The 21,339-nt window shown below is 46.5% G+C and overlaps 1 protein-coding gene across 10 annotated transcripts in view; it reads left to right on the top strand.

Annotated features, from left to right (window-relative positions):
• The window catches only part of tnrc18 (trinucleotide repeat containing 18), a 198,495-nt gene extending 179,028 nt beyond the window's left edge, over window positions 1-19,467 (top strand). For 9 of the 10 annotated variants that reach the window (XM_086000340.1, XM_086000338.1, XM_086000339.1 and 6 more), the window contains 5 exons: window positions 439-555; window positions 1,306-1,503; window positions 5,159-6,384; window positions 10,965-11,201; window positions 13,706-19,467. In XM_086000340.1, coding sequence (XP_085856466.1) covers window positions 439-555; window positions 1,306-1,503; window positions 5,159-6,384; window positions 10,965-11,201; window positions 13,706-13,912 — 1,985 coding nt within the window. In that variant the 3' untranslated portion in view covers window positions 13,913-19,467. The remainder of the gene's footprint in view (window positions 1-438; window positions 556-1,305; window positions 1,504-5,158; window positions 6,385-10,964; window positions 11,202-13,705) is intronic. The other variant, XM_086000342.1, reaches the window with a different exon arrangement.
• Window positions 19,468-21,339: the final 1,872 nt, after the last annotated feature.

Here is a 21,339-nt window from a genome sequence, read left to right as displayed (position 1 = left end):
GCCAGGACTCCAGAGAGAACCCCCCTGCTCTTCTTCGAAATAGTGTCGTGGGATCTTTTGCATCCACCTAAGAGGGCAGGCAGGGCCTCGGTTTAATGTCTCATTTGAAAGATGGCCCTCCGACAGTGCAGCACTGCCTCCGTACTGCACTGGAGTGTCAGCCTAATTTATGTACTCAAGTCCTTGTTTCTCACATACGTCAGTACGAGGATATTATAGCACCTACAGTCCTAGTTTTACTTTAGAGTAAACCATTCCCCAATCAGTATAGTATATTCTCCGGATCGTTTTCTACAATGACATGTTATCTAGCATTAACTGTGCTGTATCCAACTACCCATGTGTTCCCTTCCAATCCAGCCACAACCCAGATCTCCATTCCTTCCCTTAGCTTTGCTCCTAACCCTCTTTCCCCTTCTGCTTCTCCCCTTTCTTTAGGGAGCCCGGACCCTGATGAAGATGAAGATCTGATAACGGTGGAGTTTGATGATGGTGACACTGGGCGGATTCCGCTTTCTCACATACGTCTCCTGCCTCCAGATTATAAGATTCAATGTACGTAAAACCGATGGCCTCAAATCAAAATGCATCCGGTCGTGTTAGCAGGACGGCCGTGTGACATTTGACAGGAACCTTTTAAACTGGCTTGAAAGGGATGGTGCAATAGTTTTGTTCGTTCGCACTACCTTTCTTTTCAAAGGGATAAATCAGCGTGGGGTCTGTGTTAAATTATGGATGAGAACTGTAGTCAGTGGTGGTACGAAGGCTGTTTCTACCTACCCAAAGTAGGTTGGCTTGACCTGAATAGACAGCATCAAAATAAAAAGTGGGCGGGGATCTCAACTACCTTGAAAGTAAACATAATATATAACCTCGCTGGTAGAATTTATTTTTTTGCTAGCCTAAACTTTTCCAGCCCCCTCCCACCTCCCCCAACCACCTCCCTACAATCCTCATTTCAAGAAACCTTGAAAAGGTGGAAGAGTCCAATATGTGATTTATTTCCCCCCCCCCCCCGCCACCCTCTCCGAGCTGCAACCATTCTGCTCTCCAAGATGCCGATGGGGGAGACCTTGGCTGACACTTGACCAAACAGTTTGCAACCGTTGTCTGGTGGGTTTGAGTTTTGGACACCCCCCCCCAAGATTCGGAAGCAGTGACCACCATCTGGTGGAGAAGCCAGCGGTGTAACCGCCAGACACAACCCCGCTCCCTCCCCTTCATTTAAAAAAAAAATTCCTCCATTCGTTGAATCTTTTTGCTGTTATGAGTAGCACAAAAGTTAAAAGTGGCTATGTCTGTCAGTGTCTGATTCAGAGACTGGCTTCCTCTTAACAGGTGCAGAGCCGTCACCTGCTCTGCTGGTGCCCAACACCAAACGGCAGAGCAGGAAGTCCAGCAAAGATACCGTGGACAGCAAGGAGGCCAGCGCTCAGGGCTCCGACAGCGGTGCGGCGAAAAGTAAAGGCCGTGGGAGGAAAATGCCCACCAGAGGGAAAACTGGTAAGTAGATCATTAATTAGGCCCCTCTCGCAGCACAGATTGGCAGAGAAATTATAGATAAACCTGGAGAAATCGTCGTGAAGGAAGTGAAGTCAGGAAGCACTTCCTCCCTCAAAGGGTAGCGGAAATCTGTACTCCTTTGAATTTAGAAGATTAAGAGACGATAAAATGATTATCACAAAGGTAGGTAGGAAAGTAAATTGTGAAGAGGACATAAGGACCTAGAAATTCAGTGGGCTGCGCCACCCGTTAGCGCCTTAAGAGGGCGCTAAGTGGGTCGGAAGCCACTGGCCACGCCTCCCGCTAAATTCAGCAGGACACCAATGGCGGCGCTAGCCGTTAGTGCTGCGCCGCTACCGATGACGTCATCGGTGTGCGCAGCGCCCCACTGACGCCCCGATCGCGATATTTAGATGCGCCCCCTGCTTTAACGCTGGACGCTATTTGCGACCGGTTCAGGGGGGCCTACCTGCGGCGGTAGAGGCGCTAATTAAAGGAGAGGTGCGGGGCGGCCATTTTTGTTGCTGGCCGCCTGCCAGCACCTCTCCGTGCTGCCGTCCCCGGCCTCCTGAGCCCCCACACCCCCCCTCCCCCGCAGAGTGCCGACTGCGTTCCAAGAGCCCGGCACTTCTCCTCGGTGCCGGGCTCTTTTGCCTGCACTCCCGATCCTTGGGAGCCCAGCTGGGCCCCAGATCGCGCTGCACAATGCCCTTCCCCTTTAAGAAGGGGAGGAAGGCCTGCAATACCGCAGCGTGACGTGCCGCAGCGTGTGGCGCTGCGGCACGTTGCGCAGCGATATTCAGTCGCAGCGCCCCAAGAGGGATGCGGGGCGCCTCCAGTAGCGCCACGCTTCCCTCTGGGGCGCTCCAGCTGAATTTCCGGCGGGCGGCCGCGACTGCGTCTGGGGCGCTACTTTTAGCGCCCTGGCGAGGCTGGCGCCCCAAACGGGGCTATAGTGAATTTCTAGGCCAAGGAGTCTACAAAGGGATATGGATAGGTTAAGTGATTGGGCAAAGATCTGGCAAATGGAGTATAATGTGGGAAAATGTGAAGTTGTCCATGTTGGCAGGAAGAATAAAAAAGAAGCCTATTATCTAAATGGTGAGAGATTGCAAAGCTCTGAGACGCAGAGGGATCTGGGTGTCCTAGTGCATGAATCGCAAAAGGTTATTATGCAGGTACAGCAAGTAATTAGGAAAACTAATAGAATGTTATTGTTTATTGCGAGGGGAATTGAATACAAAAGTAGGGAGGTTATACTTCAGTTATACAGGGCATTGGTGAGACCACATCTGGAGTACTGTGTACAGTATTGATCTCCTTATTTAATGAAGGATGTAAATGCGCTGGAAGCAGTTCAGAGAAGGTTTACCAGACTTATACCTGGAATGGGCGGGTTGTCTTATGAGGAAAGGTTGGACAGGCTAGGCTTGTATCTGCTGGAGTTTAGAAGAGTAAGAGGTGACTTGATTGAAACATATAAAATCCTGAGGGGTCTGGACAGGGTGGCTGTGGAGAGGATGTTTCCTCTTGTGGGAGAATCTAGAACTAGGGGTCACTGTTTAAAAATAAGGGGTCGCCCATTTAAGACAGAGATGAGGAGAAATTTTTTCTCACAGAGGGTCGTGAGTCTTTGGAACTCTCTTCCTCAGAGGGCGGTGGAAGCAGAGTCTTTGAATATTTTTAAGGCAGAGGTAGATTGATTCTTGGTAAGCAAGGGGGTGAAAAGTTATATGGGGTAGGCGGGAATGTGGAGTAATCGGACCAGCCATGATCTTATTGAATGGCGGAGCAGGCTCGAAGGGCCAAGTGGCCAACTCCTGCTCCTAATTCGTATGTTCGTATTAAAGGAGTTGATAAGGTAGATAGAGAGAAACTATTTCCTCTGGTGGGGGAGCCCAGAACAAGGGGGCATAACCTTAAAATTAGAGCTTGGCCGTTCAGGGCTGATGTCAGGAAGCATTTCTTCACACAAGGGGTGGTGGAAATCTGGAACTCTCTTTCCCCCAAAAAGCTGTTGAGGCTGGGTGGGAGGTCAGTTGAAAATTTAAAAACTGAGTTTTTTAAGTGAGAGTATGAAGGGATGTGGAACCAAGACGGGTAAACGGTGTTGAGATACAGATCTGCCACGATCTAATTGAATGAAGGAGCAGACTCGAGGGGCTGGATGGCCTACTCCTGTTCCTATATTCCTTACCCTTCTTAACATTTATTGCAGTTCATAGAGACATAGAAGCTAGGAGCAGGAGTAGGCCATTCGGCCCCTCGAGCCCACTCCGCCATTTAATGAGATCATGGCTGATCATCCAAATTCAGTACCCTGTCCCTGCTTTCTCCCATATCCCTTGATCCCTTTAGCCTCAAGAAATATATCCAACTCCTTCTTGAATATATTTAATGAATTGGCCTCAACTGCCCTGTGTGGCAGAGAATTCCACAGGTTCACCACTCTCTGGGTGAAGAAATTCCTCCTCATCTCAATGGCTTACCCCTTATCCTTAGACTGTGACCCCTGGTTCTGGACTCCCCCAACATCGGGAACATCCTTCCTGCATCTAGCCTGTCTAGTCCTGTCAGAATTTTATAAGTTTCAATGAGATCCCCTCTCATTCTTCTAAACTCCAGTGAGTATAAGCCCAATCGACCCAATCTCCCCTCATATGTCATTCCTGCCATCCCAGGTATCAGTCTGGTGAATCTTTGCTGCACTCTCTCCATGGCAAGAACATCCTTCCTCAGATAAGGCGACCAAAACTGCACACAATGTTCAAGGTGTGGTCTCACCAAGGTCCTGTACAACTGCAGCAAGACATCCTTGCTCCTGTACTCGAATCCTCTCGCTATGAAGGCCAACATACCATTTGCCTTCTTAACCGCCTGCTGCACCTGCATGCTTACCTTCAGCGACTGGTGCACAAGGACACCCAGGTCTCGTTGCACTTCCCCTTTTCCCAATCTATCACCATTCAGATAATAATCTGTCTTCCTGTTTTTGCCACCAAAGTGGATAACCTCGCATTTATCCACATTGGGCAGATGCATGGCAAAATCACCCAACCTGTCCAAATCGTACTGGAGTTTCCCTGCATCCTCCTCACAGCACACACGCCCACCCAGCTATGTGTCGTCTGCAAACTTGGAGATATTACATCTAGTTCCCTCGTCTAGATCATTAATATATATTGTGAATAGCTGGGGTCCAAGCACCGATCCCTGCGGCACCCCACTAGTCACTGCCTGCCCAGGCAGCCTTGTAGTGGGGTGCACGTAGTGATGCCAAACACTGCTGTCGACGAACAGGCTCAAAGTCTAGTCACTGTTGTAAAGTAGCAAATGCGGCAGCTAATTTGCAACACAGCAAGATCCCACAAAAAGCAACGTGACAATTACCAGATCATTTGTCTTTTAGTGATGATGGTTGAGGGATAAATATTGGCCACAACACTGGGAGAACGTCCTGAACTTCTTTGAATAGAGCCTATCTGTATTATGTATTATCTATATAAATGCAAGTCTTTCTATATAAATGCAAGTCTTTCTATATAAATGCAAGTCTTTATCTGAGAGGGCAGACGGGGCCTTGGTTGAGGAAAATAATGGAAGAAAATATAAAATAATTTCGATTAATTTTTTTTCCTTAAATAAATTCCTTTAGGACCTGACTCCGTCTCAGATCAGAACGAAGTTGCTGGGCTGGCAGAGGGTCAGGGCGATGCAGACAGCCAGACTAAACAAGTTGTGAAAACAACGAGAAAGTGTCTCCAGAAAAGGAATGCCAGTGGAGCTGTGCCCCGAGCCGTGAGCGAGAAGAAGAAGAAGGCGGCGGCGGTTAAAGTGAAGCTCGTCCCAAAACAAAACGCCCAGCTGCCATCTGCTTTCCCGCCTCCTGTTTTTGGGAATGTTCTTGGCATGGAAACGTACGGTGACCTGCCGGGGGCGCTGGACTCATTCGTCGCCCCCGAGAACGCTGGAGTAAAAGTGAAAGCCGCCAAGAAGGGGAAGAAAGCTGAGGAAGAACCTCAAGAATTCGGCACCGTCGGCAAAGGACTGAGGAAGCAGCTGGAGCCGGAGATTCTCGTTAAGTTAGACCATGAAGGGGTGATGTCACCCAAAACGAAGAAGACCAAAGCAATGATGATGGAAGACCAGAACTTAACGGGCAAGATGGACAACAAAGCCATGCTCAACCTAGCCTATCCTGCAGCAGCTGGGAGCAGTGACGTCAAGCAGAAACCCTCAAAAACCAAGGCTGCCAAGAAGGAGCCAAACATAGGAGCTGCTTACTCTGCTGGGACATTTGGCCCCAATTCTGATATTATTATAACCAAAATGAAAAACAAAAAGAAGGAAAATGGGGAAAGTAGCGCCAGCAGCAGCAGCGGTCCAGAGTCCGACGGTGAGGATGATCAACAGAACAATGCAGGAGAGGCTCAGGGAAACAGCAGCGCGACGAGCTCCAGAGCATCGTCGCCTGTGTCGTCGTCGTCCCAGTCTTCATCTTCTAGTTCCTCCTCCTCCTCCTCTTCCTCGTCGAGCTCGTCCTCTTCGTCCTCGACGACCGACGAAGACTCGTCCTGCAGTTCCGACGAGGAGTCCAGCTGCCAGTCCGCCCCGGCGCCCGCCGCGTCTTCGGGGCAGCCGGCCCGTCCGCCCTCCGAGGCCCAGCCCCAGTGCGTGCCTCCGCAGCAAACCCAGAGCCAAAAGAAGAAGCAGCAACAGGGTAACGCCAAAAGTAAGCCCAAGAAGCGAGAAGGCATCCATCTGCCGACCACCAAAGAGCTGGCCAAACGGCAGCGGCTGCCGTCGGTGGAGAACCGGCCCAAAATAGCCGCCTTTCTTCCAGCCAGACAACTTTGGAAATGGTTTGGGAAGCCGACACAGGTAAATACTATTCATATCTACGTATATGAAAAAAATAAAGATGAGTACAGTTGACACATCATAACCTAATTTAATCAGCTTGAATCTAGGAAGTAAAGCTGTGGCGATCGAGGAATATTTTCAGAACTCGCATCGAGTTTAGATTCATTCTGGCACATGTATAAATAAACTGGTAGAGGTCCCGCGTTGCTTTGGGTATGTCGGAGGTTACAGTGCTGTGTTAGTGAGAGGGGTTGGGTTGTAGCAGTATCTGGGTGGGCTACAGGAGACTTGAGGCCGAGGGGGGAGCTGGTGTGGGAGTGGAGTGCGTGCGTAGAGGAGAACAGAGGTGTTGGGGCAGTGAGGATTTGAGGAAGATTGGGGTTGCGAGGGTTGGATGGGGTTGGAAACACTGAAGTGTAACGTTGGATTTGAAGGGAATCACGTGGCTTTCACCCTGACTCTCGATGACTTACGATATCGTGGCCTGGCCCCCATGTCTTGGTGGCAGCATTGTACCCAAGCTTGGCAGAATTCTTTTGTACGATGTACGTATGCCAGGTACGCACAAGAGTTAGAAGAGGAGAATTTTCCTGGGTCTGTGTCTGGGCAGAGCACCTGGGTACAGCAAGTGCCAGAAAATCGGGCATGTGTGCAGCCCACAAGCGTGCCGTCCAACCCAGGCGATGATGGTGTATTCGTTGCGCTCAGGATACAGTGTGCCCGGACACAGACCCAGGAGACCTCTATAGACACCAGTCCCGGTTTACTGCCGGATAGTGTTACAGTTGTGGGTCCGTGGGTTCAAGTTGGTTACAACCTGCAGCGTATTTAACTGCATCGATAGCCTGAATGGATTTGTCACAAAAAAACAAAATTGATTGAGAGGCAATTTAAATTTTAAAATAGATTTAAGGTCATTGGCAAAAGAACCAGAGGGAGAGGAAGAGAATCTATTTCAGGCAGCGAGTTGCAATCTGCCTGAAAGGGCGGTGGAAGCAGATTCAATCGTAACATTCAAAGGGGAATTGGAGAAATACTTGATGGGCAAAATTTGCAGGGCTAGGGGGGAAAGAGCAGGGCAATAGGAACAATGGAATGGCTCCTTCAAAGAGCCGGCACAGGCACGATGGGCCGAATGTGCTTTGATTCTATGATTTCGCCTCTCAGTGGGGTTTCAGCAGTCCAAAGCCTGGAAGGTGTCACCGTATTGGTCACTGGGAATGTTCACATGGCTACAGAGCAAGCTTTTTGCAATGGGTTCACTGTTGGGCAGGCTAACCTATCTCCAAACGCCCTGTGAAGCTATTGTATAAATTCCAGCAATGGCTCAGGTGGGCAACCACGCTGACGAGTGCCATACTGACTCGCGCAGGTTCAGGAAAGTCCCAGGTTCAGTCCCCGCTTTGGGTTGAATTGGCTGTTCTCACCCAGGGCAACAATTGGCCTCGGCACCCTCGGACTGCACAACAGAAATGAATCAGCTGGGGTTCCCACTCCTGACTGCTCTCTAGTGACCCCTCCTGGGAGGAGGAGGAGGTTAGGACAGAATGAGGGTCAACTGTGGTGCCACTCTCTCCATCCAGGCTCGCCCACCGAGAACGAAATTCCTGTTCAATTCAATCAAAAATAACATCAATCATTTTGAAAACAATTTCTTTATTTCCCCTCCTACCTGTGATGGTGTTACTATTCAGGCATACTTTCTAATATAACGACCAGAACTGTGCACAGCACTCCTGGTGTGGTCTAACCAAGGTTCGATACAAGTCTAGCATAACTTCTCTACTTTTCAATTCTATCTAATATTAGCATATAGCTGTAGCAACAAAATTCAGCTGCCAGTAATTCAGTTAATACTGAAAATCATCCAGTAATTCAGTTAATACTGAAAATCATCCAGTAATTCAATTAATTCTGAAAATCATCCAGTAATTCAATTAATACTGAGAAGCATCTGGGAAGGCGTCGAACACCTCGAGTCTCTTCGCCGGGAACAAGCACAAGGAGCGCACGTCAACCCAAGCACCCCACCCACCCGCCCCTTCAACCACCGTCTGCCCCACCTGTGACAGAGACTGTAGGTCCCGCATTGGACTCATCAGTCACCTGAGAACTCATTTTTAGTGTGGAAGCAAGTCATCCTCGGTTCTGAGCGACTACCTAAGAAGAAGTAATGCTGAAAAATACAGAAATCTGATAGATTGACAGGGTTGACCTCGCAGGCTCCCTGCCTGGCGGACACCGGGTGCAGAGGAGCGGGCAGTTAAAATTAAGCCAGTTACTCACCCACCCCCACCCCCAGATGACGCTGCCTTCCTGCCGGGTCCTGATCTTAACCTGCGCTTCTGAGCAGGCGAGCGGGACACCTGCAGGATGGCAGTGGGGGTCCTTCTTTTACAGGTATTGGATCTGACCAGATCGGAGAGAATTTATTCAAATGAAGCCCAGCTATTGAGGTCGGCCAAGCAGCCCCGGGTTCACTGCCCACTTCGGGGGCTGACGTGCACCATACCCCCAGCCCCCTTTTAAAATTGGGGTCCCTAGTGTCTGGCTACCCCCGAGTATGAAAGCTTGGGTTCGGAGTACCCCTTTGCTGCCGAGTGTGGACCCTTTGCAGGCCCCGTATATATAAGCACATGTTCCCACTAAATCTGAATATATTTCAAGCTGCGAATACTAACTGGCCTGGTTTTGGATGTGTCCACCAGAGAGGCAACAGCGCTAAGAACTGGCCTTTCCAAATCTCCAGGTCTACAGATTTCAAACCGGACCAAACAGCGAGTAGGAAATAAGAACATAAGAAATAGGAGCAGGAGTAGGCCATTTGGTCCTTCGCGCTTGCTCCGCCATTCAATAAGGTCATGGCTGATCTTCTGCCTCAACTCCACTTTCCTGAACTATCTTCATATCCCTTGATTCCCTTAATATTCAAAAATCTATCGATCTCTGTCTTGAATATACTCAATGACTGAGCCTCCACAGTCCTCTGGGGTAGAAAATTCCAAAGATTCACCACCCTCTGAGTGAAGAAATTTCTCCTCATCTCAGTCCTAAATGGCCGACCCCTTATTCTGAGACTGTGACCCCTGGTTCTAGACTCCCCAGCCAAGGGGAAACATTTACCCTGTCAAGTCCTGTAAGAATTTTGTATGTTTCATTGAGATCACCTTTCATTCTTCTAAACTCTAGAGAATATAGGCCTAGTCTACTCAATCTCTCCTCATAGGACAATCCCCCCCCATCCCAGGAACCAGTCTCCTCTCTACGGCAAGGTAAGGAGACCAAAACTGAAATATAAGCACAAATAGAAAGGTGTTGCTTAAGCCTGGTAGGCCGGATTGTTGGGGTTCACGGGCTGGATATACCCCAACAGGCCCACAGTTTGGACAGAATCACAGAAATCACAGAAACCTCACAGTGCAGATAGAGGCCATTTCGGCCCATCGAGCCTGCACCGACACATATCCCACCCGATCCCCGTAACCCCTACACCAACACATATCCCACCCTATCCCCGTAACCCCACGTATTTAATCCCCCTAACACTAAGGGTCAATTTATCATAGCCAATCAACCTAATCCGCACATCTTTGGACTGTGGGAGGAAACCGGAGCACCCGGAGGAAACCCACGCAAACACGGGGAGAATGTGCAAACTCCACACAGACAGTCGCCCGAGGCCGGATTCGAACCCGGGTCCCTGGCGCTGTGAGGCAACAGTGCTAACCACTATGCCACCGTGCTGCCCACTATGACACTTCTGCTCTTGGTGAAGTTCAGTAGTAGATTAGCCGCGTTTCATTTGACTAAACCGTGGTGTTTGGATCAGGAATTTGTATTTACCTAGGACAGGGTGAGGCTTTGTACAGGACAGAATGGCACATAGTTGCTGCATCAGAATTCTATGCCTGGATTAATTGTTTCTTTTCACTGGGATTCGACTGTAGCCTTGTGCGAACGGGTAAGAATGTCAGCCTCGGGATTAAAAGCAGCTGCTTACTAATTAACAGCAATTTTCTAGGAAAATGAATGTGAATTTGGGGGAGGAAAAAGACTCAACAAATACTGAACAAATTCTTTTACACAAAAAAAAGACATACATTGTTGTATTTTTAAAATTTAATTTGAATATTGTACTTGAGTGGCAGCTGCTAAAAAATCTGGGCCTAGCTCTCTGGGCTCTTTTGAGAAGCCTGCTCTATAGAATGCCCTCTTGCTTTATCGTGTCGGTAGATGGAGTTACTTATTAATAGAAATCTTCTCACCCAGCACAAAATTTACAGCACCGCTTTGTGTTGTGCATCAGTTGCCATTGAAAAGAGAGTCTGAAAGGAAAGCTTATAGGAAAGCCTTGCAATATTTGCATTTCTCGTTGTAATATTTAACTGCAGTGTTTGAAAATCTACTTGCTGTGACATGTACAGTCACTAGTGGCCCCACCCGCAACTTCATGAACATAAGAAGCTGTCCTACTTAAGTAATCCTTAAATTTCATATCTGTGCATCATCAGTCTACAACGGGATCATAATGTGACACTTTTAATGTTACACTGTCAATTATTCGTGGGGAATGATTAACGTACCTCATCTTTGTGCAGAGGAGAGGAATGAAGGGAAAAGCCAAGAAGCTCTTCTACAAGGCTATTGTCAGAGGCAAAGAAATCATTCGGCTCGGTGACTGCGCCGTCTTTCTCTCTGCCGGACGCCCCAACTTGCCGTACATCGGTCGGATTCAAAGCATGTGGGAGTCTTGGGGCAACAACATGGTGGTACGAGTGAAATGGTTCTACCACCCGGAAGAGACCAACCTGGGCAAAAAACACAACGATGGGAAGGTGAGTTTGGAAAGCAGTCCTTGGCCTATCTCAGACCTGGACCTTTAACCCAATAACACCCCTGAATGCAGCGCGGGTTATTGCCTGTCCACGTAGTTCACCGGCTAACTAACTGACTCCAAAGTTTGCATGGGTATTGCAAATTGCAGGGAATCTATTCCCTTTTGCTGGTTATATAATGACTCCAAAGTTCAGATTAGCAGCATGTGGATTGGTATCTGTCCATTATAAGTAACGTTTTAACTCATCTTTAGGTCTAGCTTGTCAGTCATTCGTAGTGTCTGAGAAGCCACATTCCTAATTGCAACACTTCATCAGACAACCATGCAGACTGTTTAACCAGTTATAAAATCCTGAGTATAATGACCATCAGTCTACTGATTCATTCTTTACAATGTTCTGCCCACTCCCTCTCCTGAAAGCGTTTACTCTTGGCTGGGGTATGGTTCCACACGAGCCAGTTGTCCTCCAGCATCTTGCACAATTGGTCACTAACCATTGTTCATCAGTGAGCTGTGACACTGAGTGTGGGCATTCCCTTTCAACATCAGCGGGCATAACGGGCAAGTCCAATTCCAGTCTTCCTGCAACATGCACCTCCAGCACGGGGCACTGGATGGCAAACATGCCTGGGAACCCTGGCAATTTCCCCCCTTCCTAACCAGAGAATGCTGATCCCAATTGTGGAATCCTTACCGCCACCCAGCTGAGCGCAAGCCAGGTTTCCAACTGGGACTTTCCTAGTTTGTATGACTCGCCCACTCACTGGGTAAACTCCCCGAGTCACTGGGAAAATCCTATTTTTACTGCTCATTCGACTAACTAAACTCCCCCCAGAAGGCCATGGAAACTTAAGAGCCTAGAAATTGGGCCACGTAGCACCCGTTTTTCAGGCACTAAGCGGCCTACTAAGACCCCAAGATGCCAGGCAGGAAGCACGCGCACGTCCAGCTGGATGCGCACCGGCCGCCATATTGGCTACGGATAAACGCGGTGTCCTTTACGCACGCCTGAATCAGGCATTAGGTCCTTTACATATGCAAATAAGGGGCCTGACGCCTATTTGAGGCCCCCTCTCCACGATTGGTTTGCCCTGCGATGCTAGCAGCAGCCCGATTTATTTATTTATTTTTGTTATCCTTCACACCTCATGCGGCTCTGTGACAGTGAGCACCGAGGCCCAATTTGGGCGCTCCCGAATTTCTGGGGCATTTGATGTCACTCACTTCTGACACCTTATTTGCAAAAATGGAAAGATCTGATTTGATTTAACCCGCAAAATTAGAATTACACCCTGTGTCAGCTGTGGCTCAGTGGGTAGCACTCTCTCGCCTCTGAGTCAGAAGGTTGAGGGTTCAAGTCCCACTCCAGAGATTTGAGTACCCGAATCTGGGCTGACACTCCAGTGCAGTGCTGAGGGAGTGCTGCACTGTCGGCGGTGCCGTCTTTCGGATGAGACGTTAAACCGAGGCCCCCGTCTGCTCTCTCAGGTGGACGTAAAAGATCCCATGGCACTATTTCAAAGAAGAGCAGGGGAGTTATCCCCGGTGTCCTGGCCAATATTTATCCCTCAATCAACATCACTAAAAACAGATTATCTGGTCATTATCACATTGCTGTTTGTGGGAGCTTGCTGTGCGCAAATTGGCTGCCGCATTTCCCACATTAGAACAGTGACTACACTTCAAAAAGTGCTTCATTGGCTGTAAAGCGCTTTGAGAAATCTGGTGGTCGTGAAAGGCGCTATATAAATGCAAGTCTTTCCTGCAGGGTATGCATCCCTTCTGCTTTATAGGGAAAATGGAGGCAGATCTGTTTTTAAATGGTCTTAGCAGATATATAAAAACGAGTGACCAGGACAGGATTTGTTTTGCTTTCAGATGGCTCACCGTGTTTAGTGTGTACAAGAGTGACCAGAATGTTACATACAGTCATTGTGTACCTCTAGTGTAAAAGCAAAGTGCTGTTGGGTTGTAATGGACTAGATAAACATAGAAACATAGAAGATAGGAGCAGGAGTAGGCCATTCGGCCATTCGGCCCTTCGAGCCTGCTCCGCCATTCAACGAGATCATGGCTGATCATCCAAACCCTAGCACCCGGTCCCTACACCGACAGCCATCCCACCCAAGCCCTATCCCCGTAACCCCACGTATTTAATCCCCCCTAACACTAAGGGCCAATTTTTTATCATGGCCAATCAACCTAACCCGCACATCTTTGGACTAAGATACAGCACTGTGACTGGAGAGGGTCTGAGCTGGTGCAATGGGTTTTTCTAGTTCTCAACCAGCTAATAAGAAATGTTTTTAAATGTTGGTGGTGGTGGGTGGGGGGGTGGGGGTGTGGAAGGAGAGAGGAAATGTCTGCACATGTGGAATTTTGCGTTCAAAACCAAAACCAGCACCACCGGCACGATGGGCCGGAGGGCCTCCTTCTTCTGTGCTGTAAGATTCTATGATTTTGTTCCTCCTTTTTCTCCCCCTCCCCCCCCCCCCCCCGCAGCGAGCTTTGTACCAGTCTTCGCACATAGACGAAAATGACGTCCAGACCATCTCCCACAAGTGCCAGGTGGTCAACCTTGACCAGTACGAGCAGATGGTCAAGACCAAGAAATACCAGGACAGTGAGGACTTGTACCACTTGGCAGGAACCTACGAGCCAACCACGGGCATGATCTTCAACACGGACGGCGTGCCCATCATTTGCTAAAGTAGCAACAAAGGTGGAGTGGTAACAAGAATCCGAGGCCTTTCTGGGAAAACTGTCCAAATAAAGAGAGAACGCAAAAAGCGTTGGAACATCCCAAGAAAAAAAAAAGTGGCAAAGATGGCCTTCCCTCTTCCGGTCCATAGCTTTTTTTTTTGCCAGAACAGGCCTTCAGCAGTGCCTAGCAGTCGGAGAAAGTTAGCTGACCTGCGATCACGACCAGCAAGACTCCCCTGCAGGCACAGACAAAGAATGTTTTATGCACTTAATATGAATGAATAGGATGACGTCATTACACTGTCCAGTCTGGACATCTTTGGTCACTTTGACCAGGATCCCATGGTGGTGGCCACTGTTCGTTCTTTGACGTCACGTTTTGAACACAAAAAAAGGCCGATAGCCCTCGGTTTCACTTCAGGCTGAAGAGCGTCATCTGAGCTTCGAGCATGTTGATAAAAGAAAAACAAAAGTTTTAGAAGAGATACTATATTATTGTATTTTTCTACAGCACAGATTACTTCCTTCGCGGCCTAACTTTGTTCAGTTGGGACGAGGGAAGCACTTTTATGTACAGTTGTTAGACTGGTCTACTAATGTCCTGTATCAGATATCTGAATGGAGTCTTTTCTAATGACTGTGAAATATGACCTATCAGAGATACGAGAGGGTTAAGCTCTATTTATATAGCTTGTGAGATCAATGAACTCTTCCGGGGATGGACAAATGTAAATTCACAGTGAACTCGAGCAGTATTTTGCCTTGGCGGGGACTAAGAAAGAAAACGATAGTGTTGATGGAGAGCACTTATTTCACTGCCGAATGCCTTCTAAGGAGAGGTGATCACCGACAATCGAGAGAGTGAGGAGAGAGATTTTCACATTGTATTTGTGTACATAGATACTTGTATGTGTTGTACAGACAATTACAACTAACCTTTTGAATGCCACTTGCAGTTCACGCCATATTGGTATTTAACTGCAGAGATTCGTGTAAGGCCTCTTTTGCAGGGAAAATGCTAACCACTTGCACTTGAGTCCACGTCAGTGGAACTACAGTATACGCGCTTCATGTGTTGGAGCCCACCGCGCTACGGGAAATGTGTTTTCCTTGAACATCTCACTAGATACGTTCCCACAGTGCACACACCGCACCAGTGGACACAGCTGACACTTGTGCCCAGATCATTCAAATCTCCCACCAAGAGGTTTATCTTTGGCTCATAGCTAATTAATATTTATAATAGATATATCTGAAACTAAAGATTGCAGGAGCTTACGTTGAATAACGTCAACAAAAAATATAATGTACCAGAAGTATGCCTGTTGAACAAATTGTTCCTTTTTGGGAAGTTGGGTTTTAAAAGCCATTCAATTTTTATTATAAAAATGATTTGCATTTTATTTCCCTGGTGCCTCAGATCATTAATAAAACTCACTTAAATCTTTCACAGTTTAAAAAAAAATCAACCATTGCCTTGATGTTTAGTGGGATTCACAACCAAGATCACTTTAGCAAATAAAGCAAAATGGGAAGCCATTTTGACACAAGTCACTTCTGACCAGCCCTTTATTTTTTTTCAAATCAAACTATTTCACCATTCTTTTCCGTTTCACTAATAAATTCTCTGAAATAATTCATCCCAAATTTTTTTTAACTAGTTGTGATATTACCTTATTCCAAAATGTTAGTGTTATGCCCTTTTTTTAATATATATATATATATAGAGGGGGGGGGAAAGAGAGTGGGGCAGGGAGAGAGAGGGGCAGTGAGAGAGAGGGGCAGGGAGAGAGAGAGGGTCAGGGAGGGAAAGAGTGACACAGAGCGGGGGAACGGCAGCACCTGGCCGTAAACCGCGCGGCCCAAAAAAGCCCTGACAACACCGGGCCCCCCCAGCTAGTATTATATATATATATATATATATACACACACACTGAAAGTATTCAAAATGGCAGTGTGTCCTGGCCCATGGGGTTGCAGAAGTGCAAAACTTATTTGGGACTCTGCACTTTCCATCCTGTTACAACAAAAGACCAGACTGCATCAGAGCTACCAGGACAAGAGGAGTTTTCCGTCGCATTGTGTGCGGTGCACCGCTTCTTCCGAGTGTAGTGCGCGCTTGTCACTATAGTGACAGTTCCTCTAGTCCGACTGCCATCTTGTGTTAACCGCCTTTTAATGAACCTCCAGATTCCCAAGAAGCTGCAAGTACAATTTTAATTAACATCGTTTTATGTTGGATTGGTATTTCACTGCAGCTCTTTCGAAGACACAAACCTCTTCCTTTTTTTTGTTTGTTAAATTTTGAGTTCATTGATGATTTGCGTCACAAGTGGGATTTTATAAATGAAATGTGTGTCAAAATAGTAGAAATCAAACCGAGACTTGCGGGGAGTTTTTTTTTTAATTGGTTGAAATAATCATCAAAAATATTCTTCAGACACAGTCCCAAAATAGGAAAGTAATGGGGTAGAAATTGGTCTTGGGTGGTGGCACAAAGTCAGCGGCACTGAATATGGGCGTAAATTGGGCAGCCGCTGCGATACCGGCCGTTTTCTGCTGCTGCCTGAGTCGAATTTCTACCCCAGCATCTTATTAAAGTCTTTATTGCTCTCTGAAGGGGTCCGGAGGGATTGTTTAAATCCATTAGTTACCCGTGCTGGTAAACTGCTTCATTAGCCGACTAGTACTGAGTTTTAGATTTGAAGCGCCTCAGTCCTGAGGTTAATTCCTGTTGCAAGACAGAAGTACTCCTGCAAATAATGTATTTTTTTTAAGCTCTAATGTGGCGAACAAAAATCTTTTTTTGAAGTCTTAAAAAATTCTGACGATTAGGCATTGGTCCCTTTTTTGGGATGACCCTGTTTAAACATTAATGGACAACTCCTTTACTGGTCTGGCTGGGCTATGACATTCGGGTTATTTTGTTCGTTCTGGTTGGGTAACTGACGAGTTGTGTAAATGTGCCTCTGATCCAGTGTCCTTTGCCCCACTCCTCCCACTGTTAGTCATGGGACCATTGCTCATCTTAGTCCCGGTATTTACAAACTATTTGTGCAGGTTCAGCAGAGATACAAAGATCTGCAACCCGTCAGAACTCTTGAAATAAGACCAGAAAATGCTGAAGACGCACAGCAAGTCAGTCCGCATCTGAACAAAACCACACATCGTGTTTTGGGTGCATTCTTTTCATCAGTTGCTGACTGAACGTCCAGCATTTTCTGGTCTTATTTTCATAACTTACACCAAATTACATTTCTGTTTTTTTTTGACAAACAAGACCTCACTCTCACGGTAGGTTCGAACTTAAAAAGTGGTGTCGTTGTCAAATTCCGGCGACACTACAAATAACGGACAGCTGGGGTTTGACTGTTGTGATAGTATTATGCATTGTCTCTCAAGTCTGTTGTAACAGATTACGTTATCACAAGGGCCCATGTTGCACAGAAGTTTTGCATACATTTCTTTGTACAACTCCTGTTGGAAATTAATGGAAGCTTTAAATAAAGTCCACACCCAAGTCGGGGATGGGCAATCTATGGATAAAATCAAGGCAGCACGAACAGTTCATTGATTTTTTGAAGCTCTTGTAATTATATTTTTTCTAAATAAAAAGATTTTTTTTTTTAAGATCTTGTGACCAGTGAGGATAAGAATTTAACAGAATACTTTTTAGGATTTTGTTGTTGTTCATTTGCGTTCTTGCTCGTTGCCTTTCCTCCTCCTCCACATCCTTCCTTGTAGGCACATGTCCAAATGCCGTTTCCTCTAACTAACTGGGAGAACAAGTGGAGGTTTTTTTTCCTCCGTGGTGTTGACGCCCAAGGCTGCTCCGTCGCCTCGCTGCAGACCGAGAGACTTGGGAGCCAGGCCAAAACCTGACACAACTACTTCATCCTTTTGTGAGTGGCAGATTTATGTGTCTGGAAACAATTAGGAAGCTAGCACCTTAACTGCTACAGTCACCTGCTGAACGGGAGCGAGCAGTAACACCTGTTCACTTTGAAACACGGCTTAATTCTAAACACTACCCACACTTTTTTTTCAACTGGACCATCTCGAGTCAAGCCACCATTGTTTCAAAAGTCCCTTCCGAGCCAAGCATTTGGGTCACAAGTATATGTTCCACAAAGTAAATTGGCAAAAGAACTCTGCAGATTGATGTCTGGGAACGCTGGATACTCATTGCCAAAAAATGCTCAATTTATAACCCATCACCTTGTTTTAAAAAAAATGAACACTATTTTTAAATAAAAAAACAAATACTAAGGGGGGGGGGGAAAGTAAGCTCTGTGTTTTGTTCTGTCACTGTTCGTACAATGACATCACAAGTTCAAAGGTCATTTTGCTAATGTCGAACAGCAAATGCTGAATCTCCACTTTGAAAAAAAATCTTAATTGGTGGATGTGGTCATTTAAAAAAAATCAATATACAGTTTGGGGTTAATTGGCATCTTCCCTGAGATAAGCGACTAGACTTTCAAAAGTACTTCATTGGCTGTAAAGTGCTTTGGGACGTCCCCGGGTGGCGAAAGGCGGTGTGGAAATGCCACGTTCTCTTCTTTCTACAAGATGTTGATAGGAGTTGGGAATGTCACACTGGTGCAGTAGGAGGTGGTCAGGGTAATGTAAGGAGGGGGTGGGGGGGTCTCTCCACCGGATCTGACCCAGGCCACACTCGACCCGAGAAGTACCTGATGGGTGCTGAGGGGAGATGACTACCTTAGCGGAATGCAGAACTTGTGATGTCGGCACACGTTGTTTCCACGGTAAAAAATGTAACGAGTTATTCTAATGCGACTTCAGCCTCTTTTACGACCAGCGACTTCTGGCGGTGTACGGGGAATGTGTATTTCAACGTTTAAAATGACGACACTTTAAATCCCTCCTGTAATCAGCTCCTGCTATAAAATGGAGGAATGTATTAATGTTTTTGTAAAGAGCCACAAATGTTTAAAAAAAAGAGCATTGTAACAATATGATTTATACTAAAATCACTAACCGCTCCCTAACCCTCTTTTTTTATCCTCTTCACTCACCCTTATTAAAAAAAATCTCAGTTGTAAAGGTGCAATACTGTTGACTGACTGGATTCTCTAAAGTAGCTGCTAGTGGAAAATAAAAGATTTTTTTGTAATTTTGATTACCGTGAAAATAGAAAAAAAAACGAGCAGGCAGGAGGCTGGTCCACCCTGGGTCCTTGCTCCATGAACTTCCTTTAACAGTCAGTGTGTTCCTGTTATGTGTAAAACAGTTTTAAAAAAAAAATAGTTAAAGGGGTTTAAAAAAAATATTTTGGAAATGGGGGGGTGGGGGGAAGCACCAAAACATTTTGTAAATGAGCTGTCGAGGGGGGGTGTCATGTTTTGATTCTGTTTGTATAAACATTTAATCTTGCGTGTGTAAAGGGGGAAACACTGATAGTGTATAAAACTCACTTATGTGGAACTTTTTATTCATACTTCAGAGTTTTACAAAGTGTTCCTTTTGAAGCATTTTAGTAACTCAGATTTTTATACTTTATTCATCAATAAACTGAATATAAAAAAAAATAAACATTTGATGCGTGTGTGCGTGCATTTGATTTTTGAAATGGTTTATTTATAAAGTGAGACCCCGAGAGGAATTCGCTCCTACATGTCTCGGAGGGGGGGATCCATTTCCTCAATGGGTTTGTATAAAATACCTGAGGGGAGGTGTTGGCACTCAACTGTTGACCCTGTTTATTTCAGGCATGGAGAAATTTCAGGTGAACGCACCTACCAGAGCAAATTAACCCCCCACCCCCTCCCCTATTCTGTATGCGTGTGTTCACATATGTTCATATTGGAAGAATACAAATCTTGGTGCATTCCTGCTGTTCGGTCTTGAGCCCCTTTTTTTTAAAATCCCACAGTGCTAGCTACCAGTGGCAGACATAATTTTGGTAGCAAGACAGGCTGTAAGCAAAGTAAAATAGACAGGAGCAGGTCATTCAACACCTCGAGCCTGCTCCGCCATTCTATGGCATCATGGCTGATCTGCACCTCAACTCAATTTTCCCGCCTTTACTCCATTTCCCTTGATGCCCTTGCCTAGCAAAAATCTATCGATCTCAGCCTTGGATGCTCCAAAAAGTAAGTGAGGTCTTGAAGGTCCACCTAGAAAGCTGGTCTGCTCTAGCATGGCTGGATAGAACAGTGTCCTCAGACTCTTTCTTTTTGGCCACTGCTTGTGGGTTGCCAACTCTGGTTGGAGATATTCCTGGAGGTGTCACCACATGACCTCTAACCACCTCTTTCCCCCCCCCCACACGCTCCCGCCATTGGTCGCCATCGTCGCGGCGCACCCACTTCCTCACGGCCAATTGGAAAGAGAGGAGACCCTTCATTACCCAAATGGATGATTCGTGACCGTCAGTCAAACAGAACTTGTCTGATATTTTTTATAATTAGTAAAAAGTGTTCAAAGAAAATTTTTTTAAACCACAATTTTTAATGCGCCAATGATTTTTCTCCTGGGTTGCTCGCAGCAGTGACCTGGAGATTAATCTTCAGTTCCTGGCGGGTTCGCAGCCCTCTGGCTGACCGGCACCTTAATTCCATTTGCTTCCTATCCTTGACTCTCTGACCTAACAAAATTCTATCCACCTCAGTCTTGAAGACTCCAAAATTAAAGGAGGCCTTGAAGATCCACCTAGAAAGCTGGTTTGCTGTAGCATAGCTACAAAGAACAGTGTCCTCAGAATCTTTTTAGCCACTGGTAGGCTGCCCATGAAGGCATTTTTATACAGCCTGGCCGATACAGACCTTCCTCAACTATTGGGGAAGATACAACGGACAGAAAGTCTAGAAACTCGGCTGCCCGTGTCCTAACTCGCACCAAGCCCCATCTCCCCTGTGCTCGCTGACCTACATTGGCTCCCGGTTAAGCAGCACCTCGATTTCAAAATTCTCATCCTTGTTTTCAAATCCCTCCACGATCTCACCCCTTCCTATCTCTGTAATCTCCTTCAGCCCCACAACACTCCCCCCCCCGAGATATCTGCACTCTTCTAATTCTGCCCCCATGAGCATCACTGATTATAATCGCTCTATCTTTGGTGGCCATGCCTTCTGTTGCCTAGGCCCTAAACTCTGAAATTCCCTGTCTAAACCTCTCCGCCTCGCTTACCTCTCTTTCCTCTTTTAAGATGCTCCTTTTGGTCACCTGCCCTAATTTATCCCTGTGTGACTCGGCGTCAAATTTTTTGTCTTAAAATATTCCCGTGCAGCGCCTTGGGATGTTTTACTATGTTAAAGATGCTATAGAAATACAAGTTGTTGTTGTTGAAATGTGGCTTTAAAATAACTGCAAACAGTCCCGCATTATAAATGAGGCAGATTCTGGTTTTGCAATACAAGATTAATATTCCTTTTACAAACTGTTCAGGGAAGGAATCCATACAGTGGTTG

Source organism: Somniosus microcephalus, chromosome 11 (assembly GCF_052327205.1).
Source record: "Somniosus microcephalus isolate GS21.2 chromosome 11, FLI_Smic_1.0, whole genome shotgun sequence".
NCBI classification, from domain to species: domain Eukaryota; kingdom Metazoa; phylum Chordata; class Chondrichthyes; order Squaliformes; family Somniosidae; genus Somniosus; species Somniosus microcephalus.
The sequence above is the reverse complement of the archived record's forward strand: the minus strand, read 5'-3'. Positions and strand labels throughout refer to the sequence as shown.